We start from the raw sequence: 25,052 nt of genomic DNA, 5'->3' as shown, positions 1-25,052 counted from the left end.
ATCGTGATCTGCAGCTCTCGCTGGATCGGTTCGCAGCCGAGTGTGAAGCGGCCGGGATGGGGATCAGTGCCTCCAAATCCGAGGCCATGGTCTTGAGCCGGAAAAGGGTAGAGTGCCTTCTCCGGGTCAGGGGGGGTGTCCTGCCCCAAGTGGAGGAGTTTAAGTATCTCGGGATCTTGTTCACGAATGGGGGAAGAAGGGAGCGGGAGATCGACAGGCGGATTGGCGCAGCGTCTGCTGTCAAGCGGGCGCTGTACCGGTCCGTCGTGGTGAAGAGAGAGCTGAGCCAAAAAAGCGAAGCTCTCGATTTACCGGTCGATCTACGTTCCCACCCTCATCTATGGTCATGAGCTTTGGGTCATGACCGAAAGAACGAGATCGCGGATACAAGCGGCCGAAATGGGTTTTCTCCGTAGGGTGTCTGGGTTCTCCCTTAGAGATAGGGTGAGAAGCTCAGTCATCCGGGAGGGACTCAGAGTAGAGCCGCTGCTCCTTCACATCGAGAGGAGCCAGTTGAGGTGGCTTGGGCATCTGGTCAGGATGCCTCCTGGACGCCTCCCTGGTGAGGTGTTCCGGGCACGTCCCACCAGGAGGAGACCCCGGGGAAGACCCAGGACACGCTGGAGGGACTATGTCTCTCGGCTGGCCTGGGAACGCCTCGGGATTCCCCCGGAGGAGCTAGAAGAAGTGGCCGGGGAGAGGGAAGTCTGGGCCTCCCTTCTGAAGCTGCTACCCCCGCGACCCGACCTCGGATAAGCGGAAGAAGATGGATGGATGGATGGATGGACTAGCTTGTAGGCTACATACTAGCATATAGGCTACATACTAGCTTGTAGGCTACATACTAGCATATAGGCTACATACTAGCTTGTAGGCTACATACTAGCATATAGGCTACATACTAGCATATAGGCTACATACTAGCTTGTAGGCTACATACTAGCATATAGGCTACATACTAGCATATAGGCTACATACTAGCTTGTAGGCTACATACTAGCATATAGGCTACATACTAGCATATAGGCTACATACTAGCTTGTAGGCTACATACTAGCATATAGGCTACATACTAGCTTGTAGGCTACATACTAGCATATAGGCTACATACTAGCATATAGGCTACATACTAGCTTGTAGGCTACATACGATGTGACCTTAGCTGCCGTCATTTTAAGATTTCTGTTCCTTTGTGATAAACCTTACTGTTTCCTATTTTTCCTGATTCTTTCCAGTTGTTGTTGCTCCCAGTAACTTTTTGTTCTGTTTTTATTGCTAGTTTAGTGATTCTGTTGTTTCTCTCTCCTGTCGCCACATGCTTGGACAGTACTGACCGTTACAAAGTCGGCCTTCTATCACCTGAAGAACATGTCCAGGATTAAAGGACTAATGTCTCAGCCAGATCTAGAGAAACTCATCCATGCCTTCATCTTCAGTCGTATTGATTATTGCAACAGCGTCTTCACAGGTCTGTCCAACAAATCAATCAAACAGCTGCAGCTGATCCAGAATGCTGCTGCTGGCGTTCTCACTAAAACCAGGAAGATAGAGCACATAGCACAAGTTTTAAAGTCCCTCCACTGGCTCCCTGTAGCTCAAAGAATAGACTTTAAAATACTGATGTTAGTTTATAAATCACTGAACGACTTAGCACCACAATACATTAAAGATCTGCTGTTGTTGTATCAACCTTCCAGACCTCTCAGGTTCTGGTTCTGGTTCTGCTCTGCATCCCAAGAACCAGAACCAAACGAGGAGAAGCAGCTTTCAGCATCTATGCACCACAAATCTGGAACAAACTTCCAGAAAACTGTAAAACAGCGGAAACACTGACTTCCTTTAAATCTCCACTAAAAACCCACCTGTTTAGGATTGTATTTGAAATGTAATCAATTACAAATTTATTGATGGAACTTGACTTAATGATTGATTCTATGTTACTTTGTGTTTCTGTGTTTGATATTGATTGATTGATTGATTTACTTTATTCAACAGACTCATGGTCCACAAAGAGATGATAAACAACAACACCACATATTAATGATGTAAAGCTCTTTGAAATGTCTTGCTGCTGAAATGTGCTACACAAATAAAATGTGATTTGATTTGATACTGTTGTTGTGATTGTTGTCATCCTGTGACGATCTGAAGGAGTTTTGTTTTGAAGTTCTGATGTTTGGATCAGATTGTTGGATTCACATCCTTAAAGATTTAATTCACCTGATTCTGCCGAGTCTCCATCTTTCTGTGCGGCTCATTGGGTCGACTGCAGCGCCATGATGTACTCTGAAACACAGATGACGGGTTTCTGGGTCGCCCGGTTCTGACCAAACACCTCAGCCAGGGTCTGGGGGTGGTAGTCGTTTGGCTCCAGGCCCGCGGGCCGCCCCGGGTCCGCGGGCCGCTCCGGGTCCGCCACCGGCAGGTTGTACGTCAGGTTGGGGAACACGGTGGAGACGGCGTGGCGGCTCTGGGCCGGGTTGTTCTGGTAGAGGGGCGGGGCTTGTGACGTCAGAGCCGTGTCTTCCTGGTCGGTGTTGTTGTTGTTCAGCAGCTCTGCAGGTTTGAGCAGCAGCTCTGGGACGGCCAGGTTCTCCTCGCCATGGCAACCCAGCCCCGACTGCAGGTAAGGGTTAACCCTCTTCTCCTGGGAGACATGGAGACGTTTTCATCATTTCAGTAAGATAATTCATGTTGTAGACAAAAATATCTGGTAAGATTTTTACAGTGCAGATTTATTTTGCAAAGTTAGTTTAAAAATGTATTAATGTTCTTCATTTTTCACAATTATTATTTCCTGTTTATGCCGGAGCTCAAAAAGCTCTGAGGGTTTGAAAACTTTTATTCTGAACTCACAGGCGACGTGAACCAGTCGGCCATGTTTGGCTTCGGGATGTCAGGGTAAAACTTCTCCTTGATGCTGTTGGGTCAGGAGAACAAGGTCAGAGACTAAATGATGGGTTCTGTTTGGTTCTGTTCGGGTCTGGTCGCTCACCAGGCCCAGTGTCTGTAGCACAGGACTGTGATGAGGAAGAGGAGGATGAAAACGGCGCCCATGGAGATGAAGATGTTGCTCAAATCGTCTGCAGAAGAAAAACATTTCAGAAACCTTCAGAAACAAAAAAACAATAAAAAGATTAATTTGTTTTCAAACTAATTCACAGTTTTCAGTTTTGAAAACATTAAATTTAAACATTTTAAATGTTTCTGTCTCTGACCTGCCAGCAGCAGCAAGTTGCTTCGTTTTCCAGACTTTCTGCTTGAATCGCTGATTTCTGGATAATTATTCCCTCTGGTTCTGATATTATACTTTCACTTTCAGATAGTTGTTTTGATGCGTAACCGTGGCAACGAAGAATTGGTTTTTGTAGCAGATTAGCATCTAAAAGCTCAAACGACACCTGAACTTTGACCCCAAGTCCTTCCTGTTATTGTTTATTTGATACAAACATTTACAGGAAACATAAGTATAAACAATATTTATGAATAATTCCCTAGAGTTTCCTTTAACAGGAGGTTTATTTAGAAATGATTTCAGTTCTGATTCTTCTTCAGCCTTGAAGTGAATATTTAAAACTCCTAACAGAGAAAATGTTTTACTGCCAGGACTAGTGGTGCATCCTGATGGACAATAGAAGATCTTTGGCAAAGAAAATAGATGAATTTCAAATATGAATATTACATTTATGATTTCATGTCTTGGCGCCTGGCTGCAGCATCGTATCCCCTACTCCAGCATCTCTCTGCCGGTTTTCTGACCAAACGGAAACCACGGAAACCGTCATGGCCGCTCTTGTTTTGGTGGAAGTGACGTACCTTCGTCGTTTAAGAGGACCTGGAGGGTGGTGTTGCCGTATGCTCCGCCCGCGGTCTGCGCCGCCATGATGAAGGTGTAGGAGCCGCTCTGCAGGTTCCTGGCGGTCAGGCTGGAGTCGGCTGGGTTTTCTGAACCAGAACAAGAAAAACTCAGATTTATAAACCTGGTTTAAAATCAGCCTTCAGCTTTACGAGCAGCTCAGAGTGAACCTGAAGCCTCAGCTGAGCGTTACCTGTGGTCACGCTGATGGGTTCACCACGGTTTTTAAAGTAATACAGGACGTATCCATGGATACAAGCAGGCTGCTCTCTGAGGGGAACCGGATCCCAGTAGATCTCCACATCGGAGCCACGCAGTTTGTAGGACAGAGGCTGAAAAAGCTTCGGTTGTATTTCTGGAACAGAGAGGACAGTAAAGCATCAGGGGATGACGTCTATGCTAACGCTGCTAACGCTGCTAATGCTGCTAGCTGCTGCTAACACTGCTAGCTGCTACTAACACTGCTAACGCAGCTAGCTGCTGCTAATGCTGCCAACACTGCTAGCTGCTGCTAACACTGCTAGCTGCTGCTAATACTGCTGCTACTGTTTTTTATTTTTGTTTTTAAGCATATGCACCGACTGATGGCACTTTTTAAATTTCGTTGTTCTTGTGACAATGACAATAAAGATTTATCTATCTAACACTGCTAGCTGCTGCTAGCTGCTGCTAAGACTGCTAGCTGCTGCTAACACTGCTGTTAGCTGCTAGCTGCTGCTCACGTTTCTCCGTGAAGAAGCCGTCCTTCCTCTCCAGGAGCAGCGGAGCACCGCCGGTGCAGGCGTAGATGGATACCGAGTATCTCCGCCCAGCTACGTCGTTCTCTGAGGACGAACCAGAGGACATGTCAACGGGACGGACGGACCGGCTGAGGACTTTACTGGATCACGGACTGGATCTCACTGGGTTTTATCCTGACTCTGTTCTGACTGGGAGGCAGCTTCAACCAGTCGACACGATCACCCTCTAACGCTGGAAACCAGTCCACCATGTAGCCACAGCTAGCTTCTGGATGGTGGGACCAGGACAGGTCGAGTCCCCCATCACTCCCAGTGAAGCAGGACAGGTTCATACTGGTTTCATCTGAAACAGAAACGCTGAAGGTCAGATGTGGAGAAGAAGAAGTTCTGGTCTGACCAACGGAACCAACGACCGGCCCAAAACTTTCTGATCATCAGGAGGAGCCAGCAGTTCCAGCTGAACGACTCCAATCAGTTTCACTGAAGCGTGAAAGGTTTAATCTGGATCTGGAAACCAAACGGACTTTTACCATCCTGACAAACGGCAACGACTGTTTTAGTCTCAAGCTGTGATTTTCAGCCTGGAGAGAAAAAGGCTGTTAGAAAGACCAAACCTGAGGCCGTCTCCTCTTCTTTAAGCTTTCACATTTTACAAAGAATTGAAAAATGTGAAATATTTTATTGTCTTTCCTGTGTCTTTGACTCGTGACTTTCAGAAACTGAAGCTGTTAATAAATCTGACAGACGGTTGGACTGAGAATCAGGGGAAAAATCACCAAATGTGAGAAAAATAAACTAAAAGCTTCTTAAACCCTGGAGAATTGTTGATGTAAGTAACTTTTAAAGCTTACAGAGAATGTCTGAATCAGAGAAAAAACCCAGAAGGGAAATTTAATCATGATTATAAAAATAACTGATCAGATGATCAGCGTGTCTCAGTGAAGCCTGGACATCAATCATCTCTATAAAAACATGGACTCTGGTCCATCAGCTCCATTGTACCTGGACTGGTGGGAGGGACGGTGATGGTCGATGGGGGCGAGCTGCCATGTTGGTTCTTTGCTGTTACCGTGACGACGGAATCCCCGTCCAAAGTGTACTCGTGAACGCTGGCATTGACTTCCTCCTTGTGGAGCTGATCTGAGCCTGTGGTTCTGGTCCAGGCTACTTGGTATCCGGTGACGTCTCCATGGCTCTGATTGGCCAGAAGCTTCTGCAGAAACATGATTGAGGCGATGAGGCAACAACAAGACGACTGGGAGCCCAAACATTTACCAAAAGACGAGAAAGGACGAGGTCAGATGCTGGGATTCAACCTCTAAAACCAGCAGCAGGACGTTTCCATAAAGACACTGACATGAAAAGGATCGACAGTCGTGTTCTCAGAAACAGGAAGTCGTCTCTAGCTGAGTTTCCTTTAACAATAAAGTTGCACAAGTTGAAATTGTGAAAGTAAATTCGCTGAATTGAAACGCCAATTGCGAAAATAACTCACATTTTTTGATAAAAAGTTGTTGTGTCAGCATGAGGTGGTTCCTCAGAAACACTTTACTGGGTCACATGATCAACAGTCAGATGTTACTACTGGTGGAAACGCTGAAGAAAACGACAGGAAGTGGTAAGAGGATGATGGTTTGTTTTTTCCACCAGAGCTCTCAGCATTACAGTTCATGAATAGTTGTGTTTAATTGCAACGTGTTGAATCCATAACGCTTCTGGAAAATGGCCGACTACAGCCGCTCCCAGGTAGGCGGGGCTTGTTGCTCCAATGCCTGGATGAGACGCAGACGGCTCTTCTGATCGTTTTAATCTACAGCGAAGCGTATTTACATCAGATGATGTTGCTGCACATGGCTGCAATAAACAGGAAGTAGAGTTTAACTAGCAAGGACCAAACATCTCAGGAAACCGCAGAGACTCCCAAACCGAACTGGACGTTTCTCTGGGCTTTGTGCCTCTGGTAAGGCACAGTGGATGGGCAAGTGAGCCAAGTCAGAACTTATTTGGTAAACGTGCTTCCATCTCAGAGAAGTTTTGCAAAACTGAGGAATTTATTTTGAATGTTTCCAATCTTCACAAACATTGATGGAAACAGGGTCACTGTGAGTCCGAAACCTTTCTGTGTTGGAGAAAGTTACTGTTAGCAGATCTGAAGACTCACCTTCCAAACAATCACAGTCTGGCTTCCCTTCCTCTGCATCCACACATCCAGAGCATCAGGAACTGCAGAGCCAACAGGTCAGTGATTCACTGTTCAGACTCATTTCTGAGTTTCTGTGTTTTCTTCAGAAACCCACCATCACCCTCTGTGAGGAAGGAAACTCTGCTGCTCCAGTCGCTCCAGGTCCAGAAATGTTGAGCTGTTCGACACCGAACCTTCACCTCATATTTCCAGTTTGGCCTCAGATCGGTTAAAACTGCCGCCTTCAGTCCGACTCCATGTTTGATCTGCAGAGACTATATCAACACAACACAGATTAAACGTAATATTTTTACTATCTGACGTCTTCCTTCCCTGTAGACGTACGGATCCGTCTGCGTCCGAGACGATCATCTGGCAGTTCAGGCTCAGGTTGTGGTACCGCTGCACCGTCCAGCTCCAGCTCAGCCTCACACTCCTGGCTTCTACGTCACCAACGCCGAGATCATGTGGAGCAAACATGTGAACTGAAACGCACAGAGACTGTTAGCCGGACTGGTTTTAAGAAGCCAGGAGGTTTTAGCTGTTAGCGGCGGCTAACTGCACCTCTTCTGGTCAGATCTGCAGAGTCTTGGATCTCCACCTTTCCAAAAACGTTCTGAGCTGTTAGAGTCCAGTTCCTCTCACCGCCTCCAATGTTTACCTCTTTAGAGCATCTTAACTCTGAACCGATGACACATGGGCTGCAAGACAAAAATAAGGTTTAGCTCTGGACTTTGACTGGGCCATCACAGTCATCCTGTTGTACATTTGCTGCTGTGTTTGGGATCATTTTTATTGTTTCATGTTTTTGCATTTGTAGGCTTGCTAACATGCTATTTCACAAGTTTGATTTTCATGCTAACATATTAGCATAGCACACAGCTCATCGGGTGCTAAATTGCTAATTCCTCATTCTCGAATCTGCTAAAATACAATTAGTTAGTGAGACAGACTAACTTTCATATCTATAAAGGAACATATTCACTTGTCAATATTTCCACTAACTGATCAGAAATCCAGGCTAACATATTAGCATGCTATTTAGCTAGTTAGATAATCAGACAAACTTGCTAGCTTGCCTGTTAGCCTGTTATATATTCCCAGTCCAGTTGTTCCTGGTTGTCTCGGAGACTGGAAGGTCTCCAGGTCAATATTGTTTCTAGAGGGAAGAAGTTTCTCCTTCAGCACTACCAAGCAGCCATACTGGTTCAGGGTCATGACCTTTAACCTTTAACCTGCTAACTGATCCTGGCTGAGATGTTTTGGAGAATAATCTTCCTCTCCTCAGATGGTCAGGATTTAACCCTTCCCAGACGGATGTGCAGTTGCTGACTGAAGCTCAGTGCTAACATCTTTGTGTCTCGGCGTTTTGCTGTAACTGTGGTGAAACTGACCCTCCATTGTTCTGCTCACAGATCTACTGAGATCATTTCCTTTTACCTTCCATCCAGCTCATAACGTGTCTGGCTCTGGACTTCCACCATCGTGTTTCTTCCTTTGTTCCAACGGCATTCCACCGACTCCAGATCCCGAGTTTCACACCGAAGGTCTTCGTCTCCAGGCGGGTCTGATCCAGGGAACGCACAGAAACAAATCTGAGCTCTCACCAAAAGGAGGGAAGTCACAGGACGCCATTTCTTACTTACAGCCAATGAAAACAGAAGCTCCGTGCACTTCGCCTGATTTGGTTTCACAGTGGACATCCGCACCAGATTCCATGACGGGTTTCAGCCGCACAGTCAGGGCGTATCTGTGCTCACTGATCTTGGTGGTGTTGCCTGTGTTTCCATCCAGGTACATTTGGCCAAACTGCTGACCGTGTGGGACGATGCAGCAGAAGGTGGCCGAGCGGCCGGCCTCCAGCAGCGCGTCCTGAGGGAAGACGTTTCTGCTGAAGGTGTCTTTATCTGCAGAGACAGGAGGTCGGCGTTAAACCGCAGCGGAGAACCGCAAGGCTCCATCCTGGAACCTTCCTATTCTGCACCCACATGCTCACAGCAGGTCAGGCTATAAGATGAGTTACCATGACAACCTTATGATGTCACCAGGTGACTCTGGACCATCCAATCACTGAACAAATCAACGCATGGATGAGCCATGACAAACCTAGATCTAGAGTTACAGATCTAGAGCTACAGATCTAGAGTAACAGATCTAGAGCTACAGATCTAGAGTAACAGATCTAGAGCAACAGATCTAGAGTTACAGATCTAGAGTAACAGATCTAGAGCTACAGATCTAGAGTTACAGGTCTAGAGTAACAGATCTAGAGTAACAGATCTAGAGTAACAGATCTAGAGCTACAGATCTAGAGCTACAGATCTAGAGTTACAGATCTAGAGTAACAGATCTAGAGTAACAGATCTAGAGCTACAGATCTAGAGCTACAGATCTAGAGCTACAGATCTAGAGTCAGCACACAGCTTCAGTTCCTCCAGCTGGAAACCAGAGATCAGGCTGACCTCTGACCTCTGACCTGAACCTTCAGAGCCACATAAAGACGGTCAGAAAGTCGGCCTTCTATCAGCTGAAGAACATTTTCAGGAAACATTAAAGAGCTGCTGCTGTTACCATAGCAACCTCCAGGCTTCTCAGTTCTTCTGGTTCTGGTTCTGCTGTGCATCCAGAACCAGAACCAAACATGGAGAAGCAGCTTTCAGCTTCTATGCTCCACAAATCTGGAACAAACTTCCAGAAAACTGTAAAACAGCTGAAACCCTGAGACCCTTTGGACCCAGACTGACCCGGCTGGTTGGAGCCGATCCAGTAACTGGAACATTGACCAACATTTACGTTGATAACATGTAGAACTTCCTTGTTGCTACTAGACTTTATTTGACTAGGACTGTTAGGTTCTGAGGTACCGACCCGGCAGAGTCCGCTCCTGGTCCAGCAGGCTGGTCTGGTTCTGGATTTGGGCTCTCAGCCTGAAGGTGTGAGCAGCGCAGTCCATCGGCAGAGGAGACGTCCACCTCCAGGAGTGGGTCGACCCAACGTGGCCCGGCGCCACCCAGACTTCGTCCTGAAACGTTTCCACAGTGGGTCAGAGGCAGCGGTACCGACGGGCTTTCATCAACCCGACCGGGTCAGACTCACTGAGTGAACTTCCTGGTTCTCAACCAGAACCGTCACGTTGTAGAGAATCGGGTCGTTCAGAGCCGAGCAGGACGGGTCGTCCTCCCACTCTACCAGAACCGTCTGGTCCGATCGGCTGACTGTCAGGTTCTGAGGCCCGCATGAAGAAACACCTGAGGGAAGGACAGGTAACGTTCCAGAGCTCCTGGTTCTGATCTTCACTGAAGAATCAACATTTATACTGAGAAAACCCAGAAAACCTGCTGAGCCCGGAGTTCTGGTCCAGACCCGGCCTCCAGCCAGCGGCCCGTCGGGCTTTTGAAAATATCACCTCATAATTATGTGTTATTGGAAGATTAATACCTGAACACAAACTATAAAGTCTTAAAAATGGAAACATTTTTAAAAACTTCAATAAATAAACATGCTTAGCCTGGAGGGAGCAGAACTACAGCCTGGTGACCCGCCAGGCTTATAGAGCACTGGGGGAAACTGCTGAGTTTAAACCTTTAACTTAATCTGCACAACGAGCAGCGAGAGCCAGAAATATTCACAAAACTACAAAGAGCCAGAATATGAAAAAATGAAATGAAATTAGGATGAAGCCGAATAAAGTCGTATTCTTTATTCTTTATTGTTATAACTTTATTCTATTATTATAGAATAAAGTTATAACAATATGAGAACAAAAGTCACTTCGTCATCAGAACACAGAAATAATCTATGAGATTATAATCTATAATCTGAGAAAAACTCATATGACACTAAAGTTGAAATAATAAGAGAATAAAGTCATAAATTAGGTGAGTAAAGAAATAATTTTACAAATAAATAAATATTTAACCTTTTACTAATCAGCAGCAGAACAACGAAACGATTGAATCTGTTTCTAAAGAAAATATGTTCTGGTTGTTTTTCTAAAGAACCAGTAAAACGGTTCAGCTGGTCCAGAATCCCTCAGTCTGAGCTTTAAACACGTTCTGCCTTTAACCCGGAGCGAAGGAGAAACTCACCTGTTTGGTTCTGTTGACTCAGCCGGATCAGAACCAGCAGCAGAAACCAGAACCGGATCATTTTAATCCTGATTCGCTCCCAGATGCTGTCGATCCGTAACAGGAACGATCCGCAGGGATTCAGCTGTCAGAGGGAAACCTCCAGCTGTGGTTCTGACCCGTTAGCAGGCAGAACCGGGCCGCTCAGGCGGGTCCAGTGAGTGCTGTGTTCCTCCCAGCAGCCAGTCTAACCCTGGAAGTTCGCTGCGGTTGTGAAATCCATGAGGAGTTCAGAGCAGGAAACGCTGCTGCTGCATTCCAGTAAGTGTTAGTCAGAACCACCGGATCGGACCTGCAGAACCGAGTGACTGGAAATGATTCAGACTGAAAGTAAAACAGCACCAGCGGCTTTAATGCTGCAGAAACTGATTCCACAGAAAACCAGCGGAGGTTTGGATCAGAACCAGAACAGATTCAAGATGCAGGAAGTTTCCTACAAACAGGAAACAGAAGAAAAAGTTACAAGTTTTCCTGCGACTGAAGGATCCAGTTCAGGAAGCTGAAAAAGCAGAACCAGTCAGGACGTTTCACATCCCGACTCAAACAGAACTTCTGATTTATCCATCATGTCTGTTTCATATCAGCGTTTATTTAAGAACTAAAATCCTCAGGCATTTTTATGCAAATAAAAACATGAATAAACCTGGAGATTAAAATGCTGCAACAAAGAGTCTGAATATAATTATTAAATCCTATTTTTCACTAAAAATCCTCAAATTCAGCCACCAGGAGAAAAACTTTCTCTCTTTTATCTCTTAATAAACTCATTTATCACAGCGCTTGGTTAATATCACTAAAATAATTTATTATTTACTAATAATCTTCCCTAATTCAACTACAGTTCGCCAATGGGGGTTTTATTTAGTGGTATCAGAGTAAAAGGGGCCACTTCCTGTTGGTTTTTCCCATAAAATCCCAGTAAAACAAACTGGATGAAATGTGGAAACATTAAACGGTGTGAAAACCTTTGATAGTTTTTTACGTGGAAATAAATCCAGGTTTTCCTGATGAGGTTGATGCTGGTTTCCCAGACCGGCTGGCAGCTTCATTCCATCAGCAGAAGAAGAAAGTGAGTCATGAACCCGACCGGTTCCTCAGAACCAGAGCAAAGCAAACGGGTCGGATTACAGCCCGGCTGACTCCTTCACAGCCCGCTGGGAAAATCCACCATCAGATAAATTTATGCTGGAAATGTGACGGTTTCCTGCTGCAAGTTTTCACTCATTACAAGGAAACAGTTTGATTTAGTCTCTGCTTCACCGAGGAAACATTTTATACTTAGAAAGTTTCTCAACTCAGAATAACAGAAATTAAATCCTGTCTTTATGAGAAAGTTTCAGTTCCTCTTTTGGGGTAAAATAATTCCTAATAATTACTTTTATAACTAAAAGAGTTTTACTATACTGTACTTTTACTTTTAGTTGAGGAATATTTCTGGAGTAACGTCACTGAATGAAGAACAAACAGGTTTTAACCAAAAAACCTCAAATTCACGTTGAAGTGAGACCTCCTGTTTCCACACCAGCTTTGTTGCTCCAACATTATTAACTGTTAAAACAGAATGAAATAATTTCAGACCAACAACATTATTTGTTGTTTTCAGTAAAAAAAAAACTTTCTTACTGAAAAGACATTTTCAGTAAAATATCTTTTCCTATATTTCTAGATGAAGAAAATTCAGTTAAATGTTATTTTTACTAAAATCTCTATAAACTGAGATATATACATATACACACAGTACCTGCTGTAAGTATTTATTTTAAAAGTTTTATATTGAAAAAAATATTTGGAAAGTCAGATCTGACTAAATTACTTTAATAAAAGTAACATTATACATTAATCATATTATTTAGTTTACTTTCAGGTTTAATTTACAAATACATGTACATTTATATAATTTTAAAATACATTTTATTAGATGTGACTCAGTAATTCAGTACTTTTCTTACAAAACCCAAATTAATTAGATCAATAATTTACAGCAAAACAACATTTACTGAATTATATTCAAGTTTTAAAAACCAGGTGCTAGAAACTGGCTTGGATCCATCCAGGTCCTGGTTCTGATGGTTCTGATGGTTCTTCACTGCTCCAATAACTCAGACATCACCTGAACCAAGAATATAAATCAGGTTTAATTTAATCTGGGTTTAAAACATGGAATAAATCTGAGATATTAACTGTGGATGTGGGAAACGGCAGAACTCGGGCTAAAGCCCCCGGAGCTGTAAAAAGCTTCCTACGGCCCTGCTTTGAAAACTCATTAAAACTTATTTTACACTTTAAAAAATAAGGATTATGCATTCAGATGAGATGAGTTTGTATTTATAGATGTGTGTACGTGTGTGTGTGTGTGTGTGTGTGTACATGCGGTGGTTTAGTGTTGAGTCGGTTGAAGAAGTGAAGGACAGGAAATGTGTCAGAGTGATGATGATTTTATGGTTTCGGCTCATTAAAGGAAAACAAGCCGTCAGTAAACCAGCGGATGGAGGACGAGGAGCACGCCACGACCGAGACCATCGTCACCATGGCAACGAAGCGTAAGTGGGGATCTTTACGGAAAATGTGTGCGTTAAAAACGAAGTCTGTGCATAAATTCTGCGCACAAAGATGTTTAAGAGCAGAAACGCAGTAAAAACCGGCGGATGGAGTAAATGATACTCCAGTGAGAGTGGAAGTAAAAATAATACTCAAGAGTAAAAAAGTACTTTTTGGTAAAAAGGAAGCCTTTTTTTTTTTAACTGCATGTAATGAAAATGATTCAGTTGAAATTAGAATATGAACCTGACACCATTAAAAACACATTTATATGGAAAAACAGATTTAATGAAAATCATGTTTGATGTTTGGACCCGACGTTCACTGAAGGAAAAAATAAAATTACTGCTGTATTTTATTTAATGAGTTTGTTTATCCGTTATGGTTTTTATTATTTTCCACCAAATCATTAGAAAAAAGCAGAAATTATGGAAGAAAAAACTGAATGACAGCAGAAATCTATATTTTGACAAGAAACATATTTTGTTTTTTGTTTTCCTTAAACATGTTTTTGTAAAAAAAAAAAATCATATATTTTGGTTTTCACATGAAAAATTATGAATCTCCTCTCATTGTTGTAGAAACAGGAATATTGATCTGAAGTCCAATCGAAGCTACTTTTTAAAGTTTATCATCAACGAGGATTAAAAACTTGAAGTTCAATTACAGATTAAATAATATAAATAAGTAACAAAGAAATTCTGTATTTATTTTTAGGGTAAAAAGTTCATTTGTATAATTATTTTGGCACAAACAAGCTTCATGTTAAATTAATTTACTTCAGTTAAAATAATTGTTGCATTAAACAAACTGACCCACAAATTATCAGTAAATTGTTAAACGAACGTTTTCATTCAGCTGAGCTACATTAATCTGGCAGCAGGAAGAAAACATGGCCGCCGCTGTAAACATTTTATAAAACTACAGAAACCTTCATGATCAGCAGCTGAAACTAAATCTGGTTTAAACTGAGCGAGGAATCAGAGCAAAACAACAACTGGACCGAAACCGGTCCAATCTGTGGCAGAACCTCCTCCCAGGTTCTGAAGAAACCCAGCAGAGCTCCAGAGGTCAGAGGTCATGATGTCGATTCTTCCTTAAAACTGTAAGACTGGATCAGAAAACTGTCAACTCAACAGTTTTCTCTTTATATGAAGCCAAACAAAGACTAACAAAAATGTATTTAGTCTTTTATAAGAGGAAAAAAAAGTTTGGAAAAACTTTTTAAAATCATATTTTTACTTTTATTCATTTGTTTTTCAATGTTAGCTCCAAAGTAAATAGTTACAAGGCAAATTAAATATGTAGCTTAGAAGCTAAATATTTATTTAGCCAAATAACTAAACATTTATCTCTAATAAAGTAATTAGCTAACCAACATTTACCTTGCAACTAAATATTTATCTTGCCAAATCAATATTTAGTTTCCAAATATTTGGAGCTAAATGTTTAGTTTACAACCTAAATATGCGGCTAAGCTAAATAATTTGTTGGTTAACCAGCAAACTAAATATTCACACTTTGATCAATGTTTAGTTTGAAACTGTGGAATTTATAAATTAATAAATATTAAGGTGAAAATCTCACTGAAAAGTGAACCAGTTAAAATTTCCTCCAATAAGTAAATAACCCAAATTATTGCTGTTAATTATTGACTAACTTTTTACAAACTGTTTATGAACATGTTGGACCAAACTGGCTTCAGGTAAACAGACATTCTGACTTTTTAAACTAAATTATTTGAAACAGAAAATATAAAAACAGGTGCAGTGAAATGTTTAAGGACCAACAGCTGATTATTAACTTCATCTGATTGTTTTTGCAGCACTTGAACGATTCCTATAAAACATTTTGAATATTTCAGGAAATAAATCAACTAATTGTCATTTCTGGTGAATCTAAACGTTTCCAGCTGATTTTTCTGCTGAGCTTCATGTGATAATCTGAATCAGAGGATCTTAAAGTGCAGAGTGTTGATGGACGAGCTGATCAGAGCGGCGCCCCCTGCAGGTTGAGGAAGCTGTCACAGTTTGGACCTGGGGGTCCGGTCCAGCAGAACCTTCATGTCCAGCAGAGCGTCCTCCACGGCCGCCGCCAGGCCGCCGGCGTCCGTCTCCCCGCAGCTGTTGAACGCCGACACGGCGAAGTTGATGTGGTCGTCCATGGGGTTGTAGCAGACGCCGTAACCGTCGGTTACCACCGGCCCGAAGCACATCACGCAGTCCGTCTTGGACGGGACCTGAGGAGGAACCAGAGGGCGGGGATGGTCAGAGTCCAGAACCAGGAGAGGTTCTGTTACAGCATGACGTCACGTTAAGATCCCGCCCCCTGCGTTAGCTGCTCGCTAACAACGACTAGCATTGATGTTAGCTGCTAAGTTATCAACATAACGCGCTAAAGCTTAAATGTAAGCCTGATATAAAAAGTAAAATGGACGCAGAGCTTTGCTGCTAATTGTTAACACTGAGGCAACAAGATGAGGTCAGAAAAACTTTCAATTAAAAAGCAGGGAGAGGGAAGTAGCTCAGTTATGCTAGCTTGACTTTGACAACCTCAACATGTAGATGTGATGTGGAATTCAGTGTTTCAGTTAAAAAATAATAAAGGCAACAAACACCAACTGGCAGGTCATCATCAGTAGAGCAGCAGTTTAAATCAGCTCCTAGTTTCATAATTCAGTTTGTTGATTTTGCATATTTAAAATGTTTTCCAGTTCCAGTGTAAAATGTTAATTAAACTTTAAAACTTTACATTATATTACTTGAAAGCAACAATATTATCGTTTACTGCAATAAATTCTGGGATAATTTATTATCCAGCATCATTTGTTATAGTGTTGGGCTTAGATCCGGGTCGGGTTCTGGACCCAGAACGGTCCGGTCCGGTCCGGCGGTACCTGGCTGGTGGACAGTCGGTAGTGCAGAGCTTTAGCGTAGGCTGGATCTCTGAAGATCTCGGGGACGGGAAGTTTCTCCTCGGCCGCCTGCAGCTTCAGGCCCAGCAGGTGTCTGTCGATGGCCTGCCCGCTGACCGCCTGATCAAAAATACAAACACTTAAACATGGAGGCCGAGCTGAGAGGAACCGGGCCGAGTTCGGTAATAATGGGTCAGGTTCATCAGGAAAGTCAAACTTTTTGTTTTTAAGGATCAAACTAATAATGTGAAAACAGAAAAACTTTAAATTTCTTTATTTTACTTTGTTAAACTTTTCGCATTATTTTTAATAATGTGAGAAATCAAGAAAATTATTCAGAACCCTGACCATTCTCTTTAAAGCAGAGTCTTCAGTCAGAGGCTTCTTCAGGTCTCCTGTAGCACAGACTGCTACAGGAGATCCATCAGCATAGATTTTATCTTTAGGATCAATAAAGTATTTTTGAATTGAATCGTTTAGTGAAATAAATGTCACTAAGTGGCGTCCAGAAGAAACTGGTTTCAGATGGGAAGATTTAGAAATGCTGCACCATGCAGACACTGAAATAAATAAGTAATAAATATCTTTTATCTTTATGCCAGTACCATAAAGTGATGCATTTCTTCCGCTGCTGCAGCGAACACTCACCATGTTGGTGTACGATCTGTGGGCTTTCACAGCTTTCTCCATCAGATCCACTTTCTCCAGGTTCTGAGCACAAAAACAAGATTTAATCTAATTAAAACAAGAATTACTTAAATTAAAAAGCTTCACATTCAAAACACCAGAATGACGCGGTGAGCAGAACCGAGTCTGGACCTGCTTGCTGGGATCGTCGAAGGCCTTAACGAAGGAAGCCGAGGCGTTGGAGGCCGATCGGATCGTATCGGTGCGACCCAGTCGGAACATCCGCAGCGAGGCGCTCTCATACGTAGCGCAGCAGCGCCGGTACTTCCTGTTAACACAGGAAGCAGAACAAACCTGTAGAGGCTCAGCAGCTCAGTGCATTCTGGGAAATATAAAATGGTCCAGGTTCTGAACGACGAGTGAAAATCGTTTGTGCTGCTGTCATTTTAAATAAATTAGTAAAGACGTTTTCAGCCTCAGTAACTCGAGAGCAAAAGCAGCAAAACGATTTTTCCTGCACATTTTTGACACCAATCTTGTTAGATGTGAAGAAGTTCTGGGGCGGCAAAATTTCAATTAACGGACCTCTAAGTTCTGGACAGTATTTGTGGAAATGATCCTTTAGGATCCAGAACTTATGAGGCGTTCAGGTTCGGTTTGAATTCAGATTATCTGCTAATCACATGTTGGATTAATAAACCATCAGCTTTTTACTTCCTGTTGAAATTAGATTTTAAAGTGATTTGGAGGAAAAGTTTGTTTTCATGTGAAACTAAAAAAAAGTCTTTCAGGTTAAAAAACCAGAAAAATAACCTGAAACTCTCAGAAAGGTGCAGAATTTCCCAGAAGGCATTGCGCCGACAGAGTCGGTTGGTTTTCATGCAGCAGCGTAAATGTCCAGGTGTTTTGTAACAGATCTCTAACGTCCAGGTGTTTCGTAACGGATCTCTAACGTCCAGGTGTTTCGTAACGGATCTCTAACGTCCAGGTCTTTCGTAACGGATCTCTAACGTCCAGGTGTTTCGTAGCGGATCTCTAACGTCCAGGTGTTTCGTAACAGATCTCTAACGTCCAGGTGTTTCGTGGCGGATCTCTAACGTCCAGGTGTGTCGTGGCGGATCTCTAACGTCCAGGTGTTTCGTGGCGGATCTCTAACGTCCAGGTGTTTCGTGGCGGATCTCTAACGTCCAGGTGTTTCGTAACGGATCTCTAACGTCCAGGTGTTTCGTAACGGATCTCTAACGTCCAGGTGTTTCGTAACGGATCTCTAACGTCCAGGTGTTTCGTAACTGATCTCTAACGTCCAGGTGTTTTGTAGCGGATCTCTAACGTCCAGGTGTTTTGTAACTGATCTCTAACGTCCAGGTGTTTTGTGGCGGATCTCTAACGTCCAGGTGTTTTGTGGCGGATCTCTAACGTCCAGGTGTTTCGTAACGGATCTCTAACGTCCAGGTGTTTCGTAACTGATCTCTAACGTCCAGGTGTTTTGTAGCGGATCTCTAACGTCCAGGTGTTTTGTAACTGATCTCTAACGTCCAGGTGTTTTGTGACGGATCTCTAACGTCCAGGTGTTTTGTGGCGGATCTCTAACGTCCAGGTGTTTTGTGGCGGATCTCTAACGTCCAGGTGTTTTGTGGCGGATCTCTAACGTCCAGGTGTTTTGTGGCGGATCTCTAACGTCCAGGTGTTTTGTGGCGGATCTCTAACGTCCAGGTCTTTCGTAACGGATCTCTAACGTCCAGGTGTTTTGTGGCGGATCTCTAACGTCCAGGTCTTTCGTAACAGATCTCTAACGTCCAGGTGTTTCGTAGCGGATCTCTAACGTCCAGGTGTTTTGTAGCGGATCTCTAACGTCCAGGTCTTTCGTAACAGATCTCTAACGTCCAGGTGTTTCGTAGCGGATCTCTAACGTCCAGGTGTTTTGTAGCGGATCTCTAACGTCCAGGTGTTTTGTAGCGGATCTCTAACGTCCAGGTGTTTTGTAGCGGATCTCTAACGTCCAGGTGTTTTGTAGCGGATCTCTAACGTCCAGGTGTTTCGTAGCGGATCTCTAACGTCCAGGTGTTTTGTAGCGGATCTCTAACGTCCAGGTGTTTTGTAGCGGATCTCTAACGTCCAGGTGTTTGGGTGTTTTGTTCCTCTCACCTGTAGAAGGCGAGCTGCAGGCCAACCTGGATGAACGCATCCGGACTCATCCTGTGGGATTTCGGCACGTTTTTCCCAAAGTGTCCGAACACAGAGACCCGCATGTCCAGGTCCTGGGCCAGGCTGTGGAGGGACAGAGGCTCAGAATACTGGGACTGGATCAGAACCGGACCGGGCTGCTCTCACCTGTCCATGCTGACCTTGGCCGCCTCGATGTCCCTCTTCACCTCTGGAGAGACGTTGAAGGGAAGTTTATGAGGGACAGGAAGAGACGCTGCAGGAGACGAAGACGTCTCCGGTTTCCTCCTGTCCAAAAGACACAAAGCTGCAGATTAACGGCAGATTACTGGATTATTCACAGATTACGATAGAAAATGATCTGGATCATCATTTTGATTCAGGTTTATGTTCCGTCAGCATTAATGAACTGATCACATATCAATATCAGGTAACAGTGACAGTGAGGCAGATCTATTCAGTCTAACTCTATGCTTTATTTATGTACATTACACCTGGACTGATACAGATATTAATCTCAGATCTGTTCTTTGGTTCCAAGTCTCCTCAGCTGTTTTTCCGTATCAGATATCAGATATCGGTATTGATAAATCGGTGCGGTTCTACTGACGTGAACTCGACCACATGGTCGATCAGCGCCACGATGGGCGGGCCTTCAGCCGGCGCGTGCTCGTAGTTCGCCCCGCAGGTCCCGTCTTCTCCCACGATGAACTGAAGGAAACATCAGAAACCGAGAGCATCAGGTTCAGATCAGGAGCAAAACAGAAGTTTTCTCTCCAGAGAAAGTTACAGCTACAGGCTGCTGGTTATTATATGGTTCTGACTTCATGCTGTAATAATTTTAACATATTGAAAAAGTAAAAACCAACAGATGATCTGCAGAATCCATCATGTTTCAGGTCAGAATCAGTAAACCATCATTTCCTCCAGGATTTTATTGTTTTTCAGATTGTTTGTAGTTAAAATCTCAGACTTTTTGTGCTACTTTAGAATTTTGAGTTATTTTTGCAGAGAAGTTGCTTTGTTTGGTAAATCTGCAATAATTACGATGAAAAACGTATAAATGTGAATTTCAGTGCATCACTTAAATCCAGCAGGGATCTGCTGATTTTTTAGAGTCACAGAACTTTCTGGACGGCCCGGATTTGGCGTGTGATCTGGAGCGTTGGGGTCGCGGGGTCACCTGCAGCGTCTTGTCGAACCAGCGGTTGGCGCTGTAGCCCCGGCTGCCGCCGCCATGCAGCATCTGGACGGCTGCAGCGCTGCGGCTCTGATCTCCAGCTGCTCCAGACGTGGATCCATCCAGACACAACGTGAAGATGCTCCTCTGGATGGACGACACCGACGCTTTGTTGGTCGGGTCTGAACCAGACAGGAGAGACGCATCAGAAAGACTCAACACCAGTTTAACCCAGTTTACCAGCAGAAACCAGTCCAACATGCTGGTTCTGATGGTTCTAAACACTGACACAGAACATGTTTTATTAAAACAAACTAACATCTTCCAGGTTAATTGGCTGATTTCTAAACATCTGAATCTAAAGCTGTAACTCTGCAGCGTCGCTGCCCTCTGGTGGTTCATAAAGGCACAGCTGCAGGTGAGTTTGTGTCTCTGACCTCTGATCAGGTTGAGGTAGGATTTCCCCCAGACGTCTCGATGTTGGGTGGTCAGGATACCGACAGGTTCAGCGCCGGGATCCGGTGAAGCTCTGCAGATCTTCTCCAGCTGAACACAGAGCTGGTCTGGAGTCAGCGCCGTCCCATCGCTGTGGTAAACGTCCAGCTGGAAGAACTGGGAGGAACGAAGAGACTTAGAATGATTGGAAACCAAGGAGCAGCAGGTCTGGATTCACATTCTGAACAGAAAAACTTTCTCCAGCTGAACAGAAACTAAAGCTATTAAAGAGGAACGATCTAGAGTTATAGATCTAAAATCAACACACAGCTTCACTTACTACAGATAGAAACCAGAGATCAGGCTGACCTCTGACCTGAACCTTCAGAGCCACATAAAGAAAGTCGGCCTTCTGTCAGATGAAGATTACTTCCAGGACTAAAGAGCTGCTGCTGTTGTCATAGCAACCTTCCAGACTCTCAGGTTTAACTAGTTTTCGCCTCAATGTTCACAAAGTACCAATTACAGCCAGCAGATGGCAGAGTTGGACCAGTTAAAGATTTCTATCTAAAACTAGAATAATTTATGATTCAAACTGCATCTCCTCCATCAACCCCAGCAGGTTTCCCAGTATCCCAGTGTTCCCAGCAGCGATCCTCACCTGGAAGTTGTGGACCACGGTGATGTGTTTGGGGGGCTGGGAGCTCCTGGCGTGGTTCACCACAGAGTCTCTGCTGACGCCGGGGATCCGGCAGGACGACAGAACCTCGTAGTACTGGTTCATACACAGAGGCTTCCCGCCCAGGAACTCCACTGGGAGAGTCTCACTGGAAAACAAACCAGTTCACAGACTAAACACCTTCAAATGAATCGGACGTCTACAGAGAAAATGATGTTTTAACCAGAAATCAGACAAAAACAGGAGCAACTTCACCGTTTAAACTTCTACTTTCACCAATTAGACTGAATGTTTTCAGGGCTGCAGGACTCACTTATCGATCATCGTCTTGAAGTCTAAAACTCCAGCGATCAGTTTGGAAGCAAACCTGCAGAGAGAGAGAGAGAGAAAACTGGGTCATTCATGGAGTTAAAGCCTGGAAATAAAAACTACAGATCAGTTTGAGTCTTTACTTCCATCCAGACTCATCAGGACAAGAGGAACGTTTGAAACTCTGAGAAAAAAAGTAGAGAAGATAACGGGCAAGACAGACTGAGACACAAACAGAACAACAAACAAATCAACGAACGGAACAACAAACAATCGGTTGATTCTCTGAGAAGTAAATCATTTCAGGTACATTCCTCTAAAAGGTCCTGGTGGTCCAACACCACCAGGACCAGTAGAAACTGTCTGTTTGTTTGTTCACCTGATCTGTCCTTGTTTGTCCCTGAAGTCCATCCTGGGCAGAACCAGGCCTGGACTGGAGTGGACCACCACCGGCAGCCGGTACTCCAGGTAGGCCACCTGGACCCACCACTGGGAGAGCTGCGAGCAGAACCACAGGAAGGTAGAAAAATGTGCAGGAAGCAACGGGATTCAAGGACTTTCAAGGTCTTTCCAGGATGAAAAGACGTGAAGATTAAGGAAGGAAGTTCATGAGCTTAAATCCAGATAATCTGCTGCTGGCCACGCCCCCAACTCAGCGTTTACACTTACATGTGAAAATCGCTGCTTTTTCTACACCTATACCTCTTTGAAAAGCATTAGTAGAGCCTCCTGCACAACCAACAAGAATGCAGCAAGTGGTTTCTGGATCATAAGTCAACATCAAAACTCTTGTCTTTTACAGCAGCCATTGTACAGCACATAAAGCTGACCAAAGGTTTTGAGGTTGCTAGGTAACGGGCAGAACTCCACTGTGGTTGCTAGGTAACGGCAAAGTGTGACTCAACAGTTGGGAGGTTTTTGAAATGCCTTGTTTACAGGCACCAAATAACATGAACTTCTTGCCAAGAGATGATTTTTTTAAGCACTTTGTTTCTAGAAGTAATAGAGACTCAACTAGAAAAATAAAAACATACAAAACGTGAGTTTTGCATTATCTTTAAGTCAGATAATCTCAAAGATTTATTGGATTAGGAATCCTTTTAAAACTGTTGGGACTTGAACTCATTTCTGTGTTTAAACCTTTTATTTCTACTCAGAAATATCAAATAAAATCCACCAAATTAAATATGTGGAAGCCGTTACCTTCATTCTACCAGTTACAGTTTGAGTTCGGCTCCATAAGGAGAATCTATTGATGCAGCGGTTTATCGGCCGTCTGGCTGAGCTTTGGGCGTACCCAGTTCTCTGTGTCCCTCCCCCGCCTCTCCAGGCCTTTCTGCAGCCGCTCCCCGACGCCGCCGGCCTCCTGGAACTGCTGGACCAGCCGCCGGGTCCGGCTCAGCTCCTCCGCCTCCACGATGGGCTCCAGGGCCGTAATGTAGCGCTCGCAGGTCTGCTGCAGCGGGGGCACCGGCAGGCTCGGCAGCCCCCTCTGGTGGCTCAGGTACCTGCCGGCCACCCGGGTGGCAGAGACGGGCTTCACCAGGTGACGCGGCCTCACGAAGGGACAGGGTCTCACCATGGCAACCTTCCACTGGAGACAGGAAGACCTGTGACCGTTAAACATGCTAACGGTGCTACTATTAAACATGCTAACGGTGCTACTATTAAACATGCTAACGGTGCTACTATTAAACATGCTAACGGTGCTACTATTAAACATGCTAACGGTGCTACTATTAAACATGCTAACGGTGCTACTATCAAACATGCTAACGGTGCTACTATCAAACATGCTAACGGTGCTACTATCAAACATGCTAACAGTTCTACTCCTGTTGAACTGATCAGGTGTTGAAATAAACATTCATTCATCAGCTGAGGTGAATGAATGTTTCCTGAATCTTATTCCCTGGGTAACCGTTCCCAAAAGGTTCCCTGATTGTCAGTAGAAGAACGTTAGCTTTAACAACATGCACAGAAACATTTAATCCACATGCAGCCATGACATCTGAGAAAACAAATACATTTAATGCCTTTAATCCACACAAAATCTCAATTTAAAATCACTTAAAACAATTATTTATAACGTAAAAATATCACATGAAAGTAGAAATTAACTTTCAACCTTCAGAAAACATTCGACCTTCAGAGAATGTTCCTTGGATTTTAAACACTGTTTAAACTTTATATGAAGTTCCCCAAAGTTCCCTGTGGGTCAAAGAAGCTTTCCAACATTTAGAAAACCTAACGAGAATATTTATCTGAAAGTTAATTATTTAAATTGTCACAGTGAAAGTTGCATCAAAAGTTCAGGGAACCTTTAGGGAACATCAGGGAACATTTCTAAAATAGGTTCAGCTGAATAAACAACCTCAGGTAATTCAGAAAACATTTAAGCTTTATATTAGGGAACATGACGCTCATGTTCATAAAGTTCCCTAAAGGCTCCCTGGATGCCAGTACTTCCCAGTGTTTCCATTGTGACTTTTGTTTCTGTAAAGGTCACAGATTGACAGCTGCTGCTGCGTTAGGGAACGTTAACCTGAAAGTTACTGTTCTGCAGAGAACAAGGATTTGATTTAAAAAATAAAACTACACATAAATTGAAGCTTTCAGCAGTTTTAAGCAGCTTAATTGGAATTTAAAAAACATCACAAATAGACCAAAAAAAGCTCTAAAATTAGACAAATCTAATAAATTATAACGGTAAATGTTGTTTAATAATAAAAGCGTTTGGACCTTATTGACAGTTAGATAAAACAAAGTTCTGGAGTCGTTCCAGCTGGTTTTATTCCCAGTTAAACTGACCTTTCACCCAGTTAGCCTGTTAGCCACCCGAGCTAATTAGCTCCGTTCACTTTAATGAGAGCTAAGCTAACAGCTAGGAAACTTCAGCGCTCTGTTTCAGTCATAAAAACCCGGAAGATAAAATGTCAGAGTCAATAAAGCTGCTAAGATAAGTGAGAAGTCCTTAATAAAAGTCACAGCCGCAGTTTATGGTGGTCAGTTTTAGATATTTCCACAGATACAGGAGTTTTTCTGCTACATTAGCTGGAGTTGTTCCACTCACCACAGTTCTGCTGCAAAAAGCCAACATTCTGACTCAGATACGCCCACAAACCGTGACCTGAATCCGGGGAGGATCAGCCGCTCAGCTCGGGGTTTTATTTCTGAAAAACCTCAGAAGAAACTCAAATCAACCGAGAAACACCTGAAGGAACCTGCTGAGGAAAAACTGCTGAGACGAGGCAGAGCAGCTTCTACACACTTCACTGCGTTTGTCTCACTTCAGATGGAAC

The 25,052-nt window shown here is 43.6% G+C and overlaps 2 protein-coding genes across 4 annotated transcripts; both read right to left on the bottom strand.

Annotated features, from left to right (window-relative positions):
* Positions 1-1,483: 1,483 nt before the first annotated feature.
* LOC114149724 (leukemia inhibitory factor receptor-like) lies at positions 1,484-11,348 on the bottom strand. Of its 2 annotated transcripts, XM_028025756.1 has the most exons (18): positions 10,867-11,348; positions 9,875-10,026; positions 9,647-9,800; positions 8,425-8,685; positions 8,219-8,345; positions 7,343-7,479; positions 7,124-7,263; positions 6,894-7,053; positions 6,758-6,819; positions 5,599-5,809; positions 4,760-4,939; positions 4,579-4,680; positions 4,050-4,211; positions 3,817-3,945; positions 2,996-3,083; positions 2,857-2,920; positions 2,221-2,647; positions 1,484-1,531 (listed from the first exon to the last, which is right to left on the bottom strand). In XM_028025756.1, the coding sequence occupies exons 1-17, from the start codon at positions 10,925-10,927 to the stop codon at positions 2,255-2,257; spliced, it is 2,583 nt and encodes an 860-aa protein (XP_027881557.1). In that variant the 5' UTR covers positions 10,928-11,348; the 3' UTR covers positions 1,484-1,531; positions 2,221-2,254. The 2 variants fall into 2 exon arrangements, with proteins under 2 accessions (XP_027881557.1, XP_027881556.1); XM_028025755.1 differs by lacking the exon at positions 1,484-1,531 and having other exon boundaries at positions 1,931-2,647.
* A 2,462-nt stretch (positions 11,349-13,810) lies between these two features.
* Positions 13,811-25,034, bottom strand: crata (carnitine O-acetyltransferase a). Of its 2 annotated transcripts, XM_028026062.1 has the most exons (14): positions 24,824-25,034; positions 23,048-23,344; positions 22,130-22,248; positions 21,755-21,808; positions 21,424-21,589; positions 20,765-20,939; positions 20,331-20,509; positions 19,758-19,858; positions 19,316-19,435; positions 19,130-19,252; positions 17,177-17,312; positions 17,006-17,068; positions 16,340-16,477; positions 13,811-15,682 (listed from the first exon to the last, which is right to left on the bottom strand). In XM_028026062.1, exons 1-14 carry the CDS (start codon positions 24,848-24,850, stop codon positions 15,467-15,469), a joined length of 1,914 nt encoding a protein of 637 aa, XP_027881863.1. In that variant the 5' UTR covers positions 24,851-25,034; the 3' UTR covers positions 13,811-15,466. The 2 variants fall into 2 exon arrangements, with proteins under 2 accessions (XP_027881863.1, XP_027881864.1); XM_028026063.1 differs by lacking the exons at positions 23,048-23,344; positions 24,824-25,034 and adding an exon at positions 22,954-23,026.
* Between the last annotated feature and the right edge of the window lie 18 nt (positions 25,035-25,052).

The sequence above is a fragment of the Xiphophorus couchianus genome, chromosome 8, assembly GCF_001444195.1.
Source record: "Xiphophorus couchianus chromosome 8, X_couchianus-1.0, whole genome shotgun sequence".
NCBI classification, from domain to species: Eukaryota; Metazoa; Chordata; class Actinopteri; order Cyprinodontiformes; family Poeciliidae; genus Xiphophorus; species Xiphophorus couchianus.
Note: the sequence above shows the minus strand (reverse complement) of the source record. Positions and strands in the feature narration are given on the sequence as shown.

Bases quoted from the DNA above. Each gene is read 5' to 3' on its own strand.
- crata (XM_028026062.1), bottom strand. From the start codon at position 24,850: ATGTTGGCTTTTTGCAGCAGAACTGTG. The intron at 20,940-21,423 runs GTGAGGATCGCT...CGTTCCTCCCAG, and splicing joins CCGTGGTCCACAACTTCCAG to TTCTTCCAGCTGGACGTTTA. The intron at 16,478-17,005 runs GTGAGTGTTCGC...ATTTTTGATCAG, and splicing joins ACAGATCGTACACCAACATG to GCGGTCAGCGGGCAGGCCAT.
- LOC114149724 (XM_028025756.1), bottom strand. From the start codon at position 10,927: ATGATCCGGTTCTGGTTTCTGCTGCTGGTTCTGATCCGGCTGAGTCAA. The intron at 10,027-10,866 runs GTGAGTTTCTCC...TCCTTCCCTCAG, and splicing joins GAGTCAACAGAACCAAACAG to GTGTTTCTTCATGCGGGCCT. The intron at 4,212-4,578 runs GTGAGCAGCAGC...TCTCTGTTCCAG, and splicing joins CGGCTTCTTCACGGAGAAAC to AAATACAACCGAAGCTTTTT.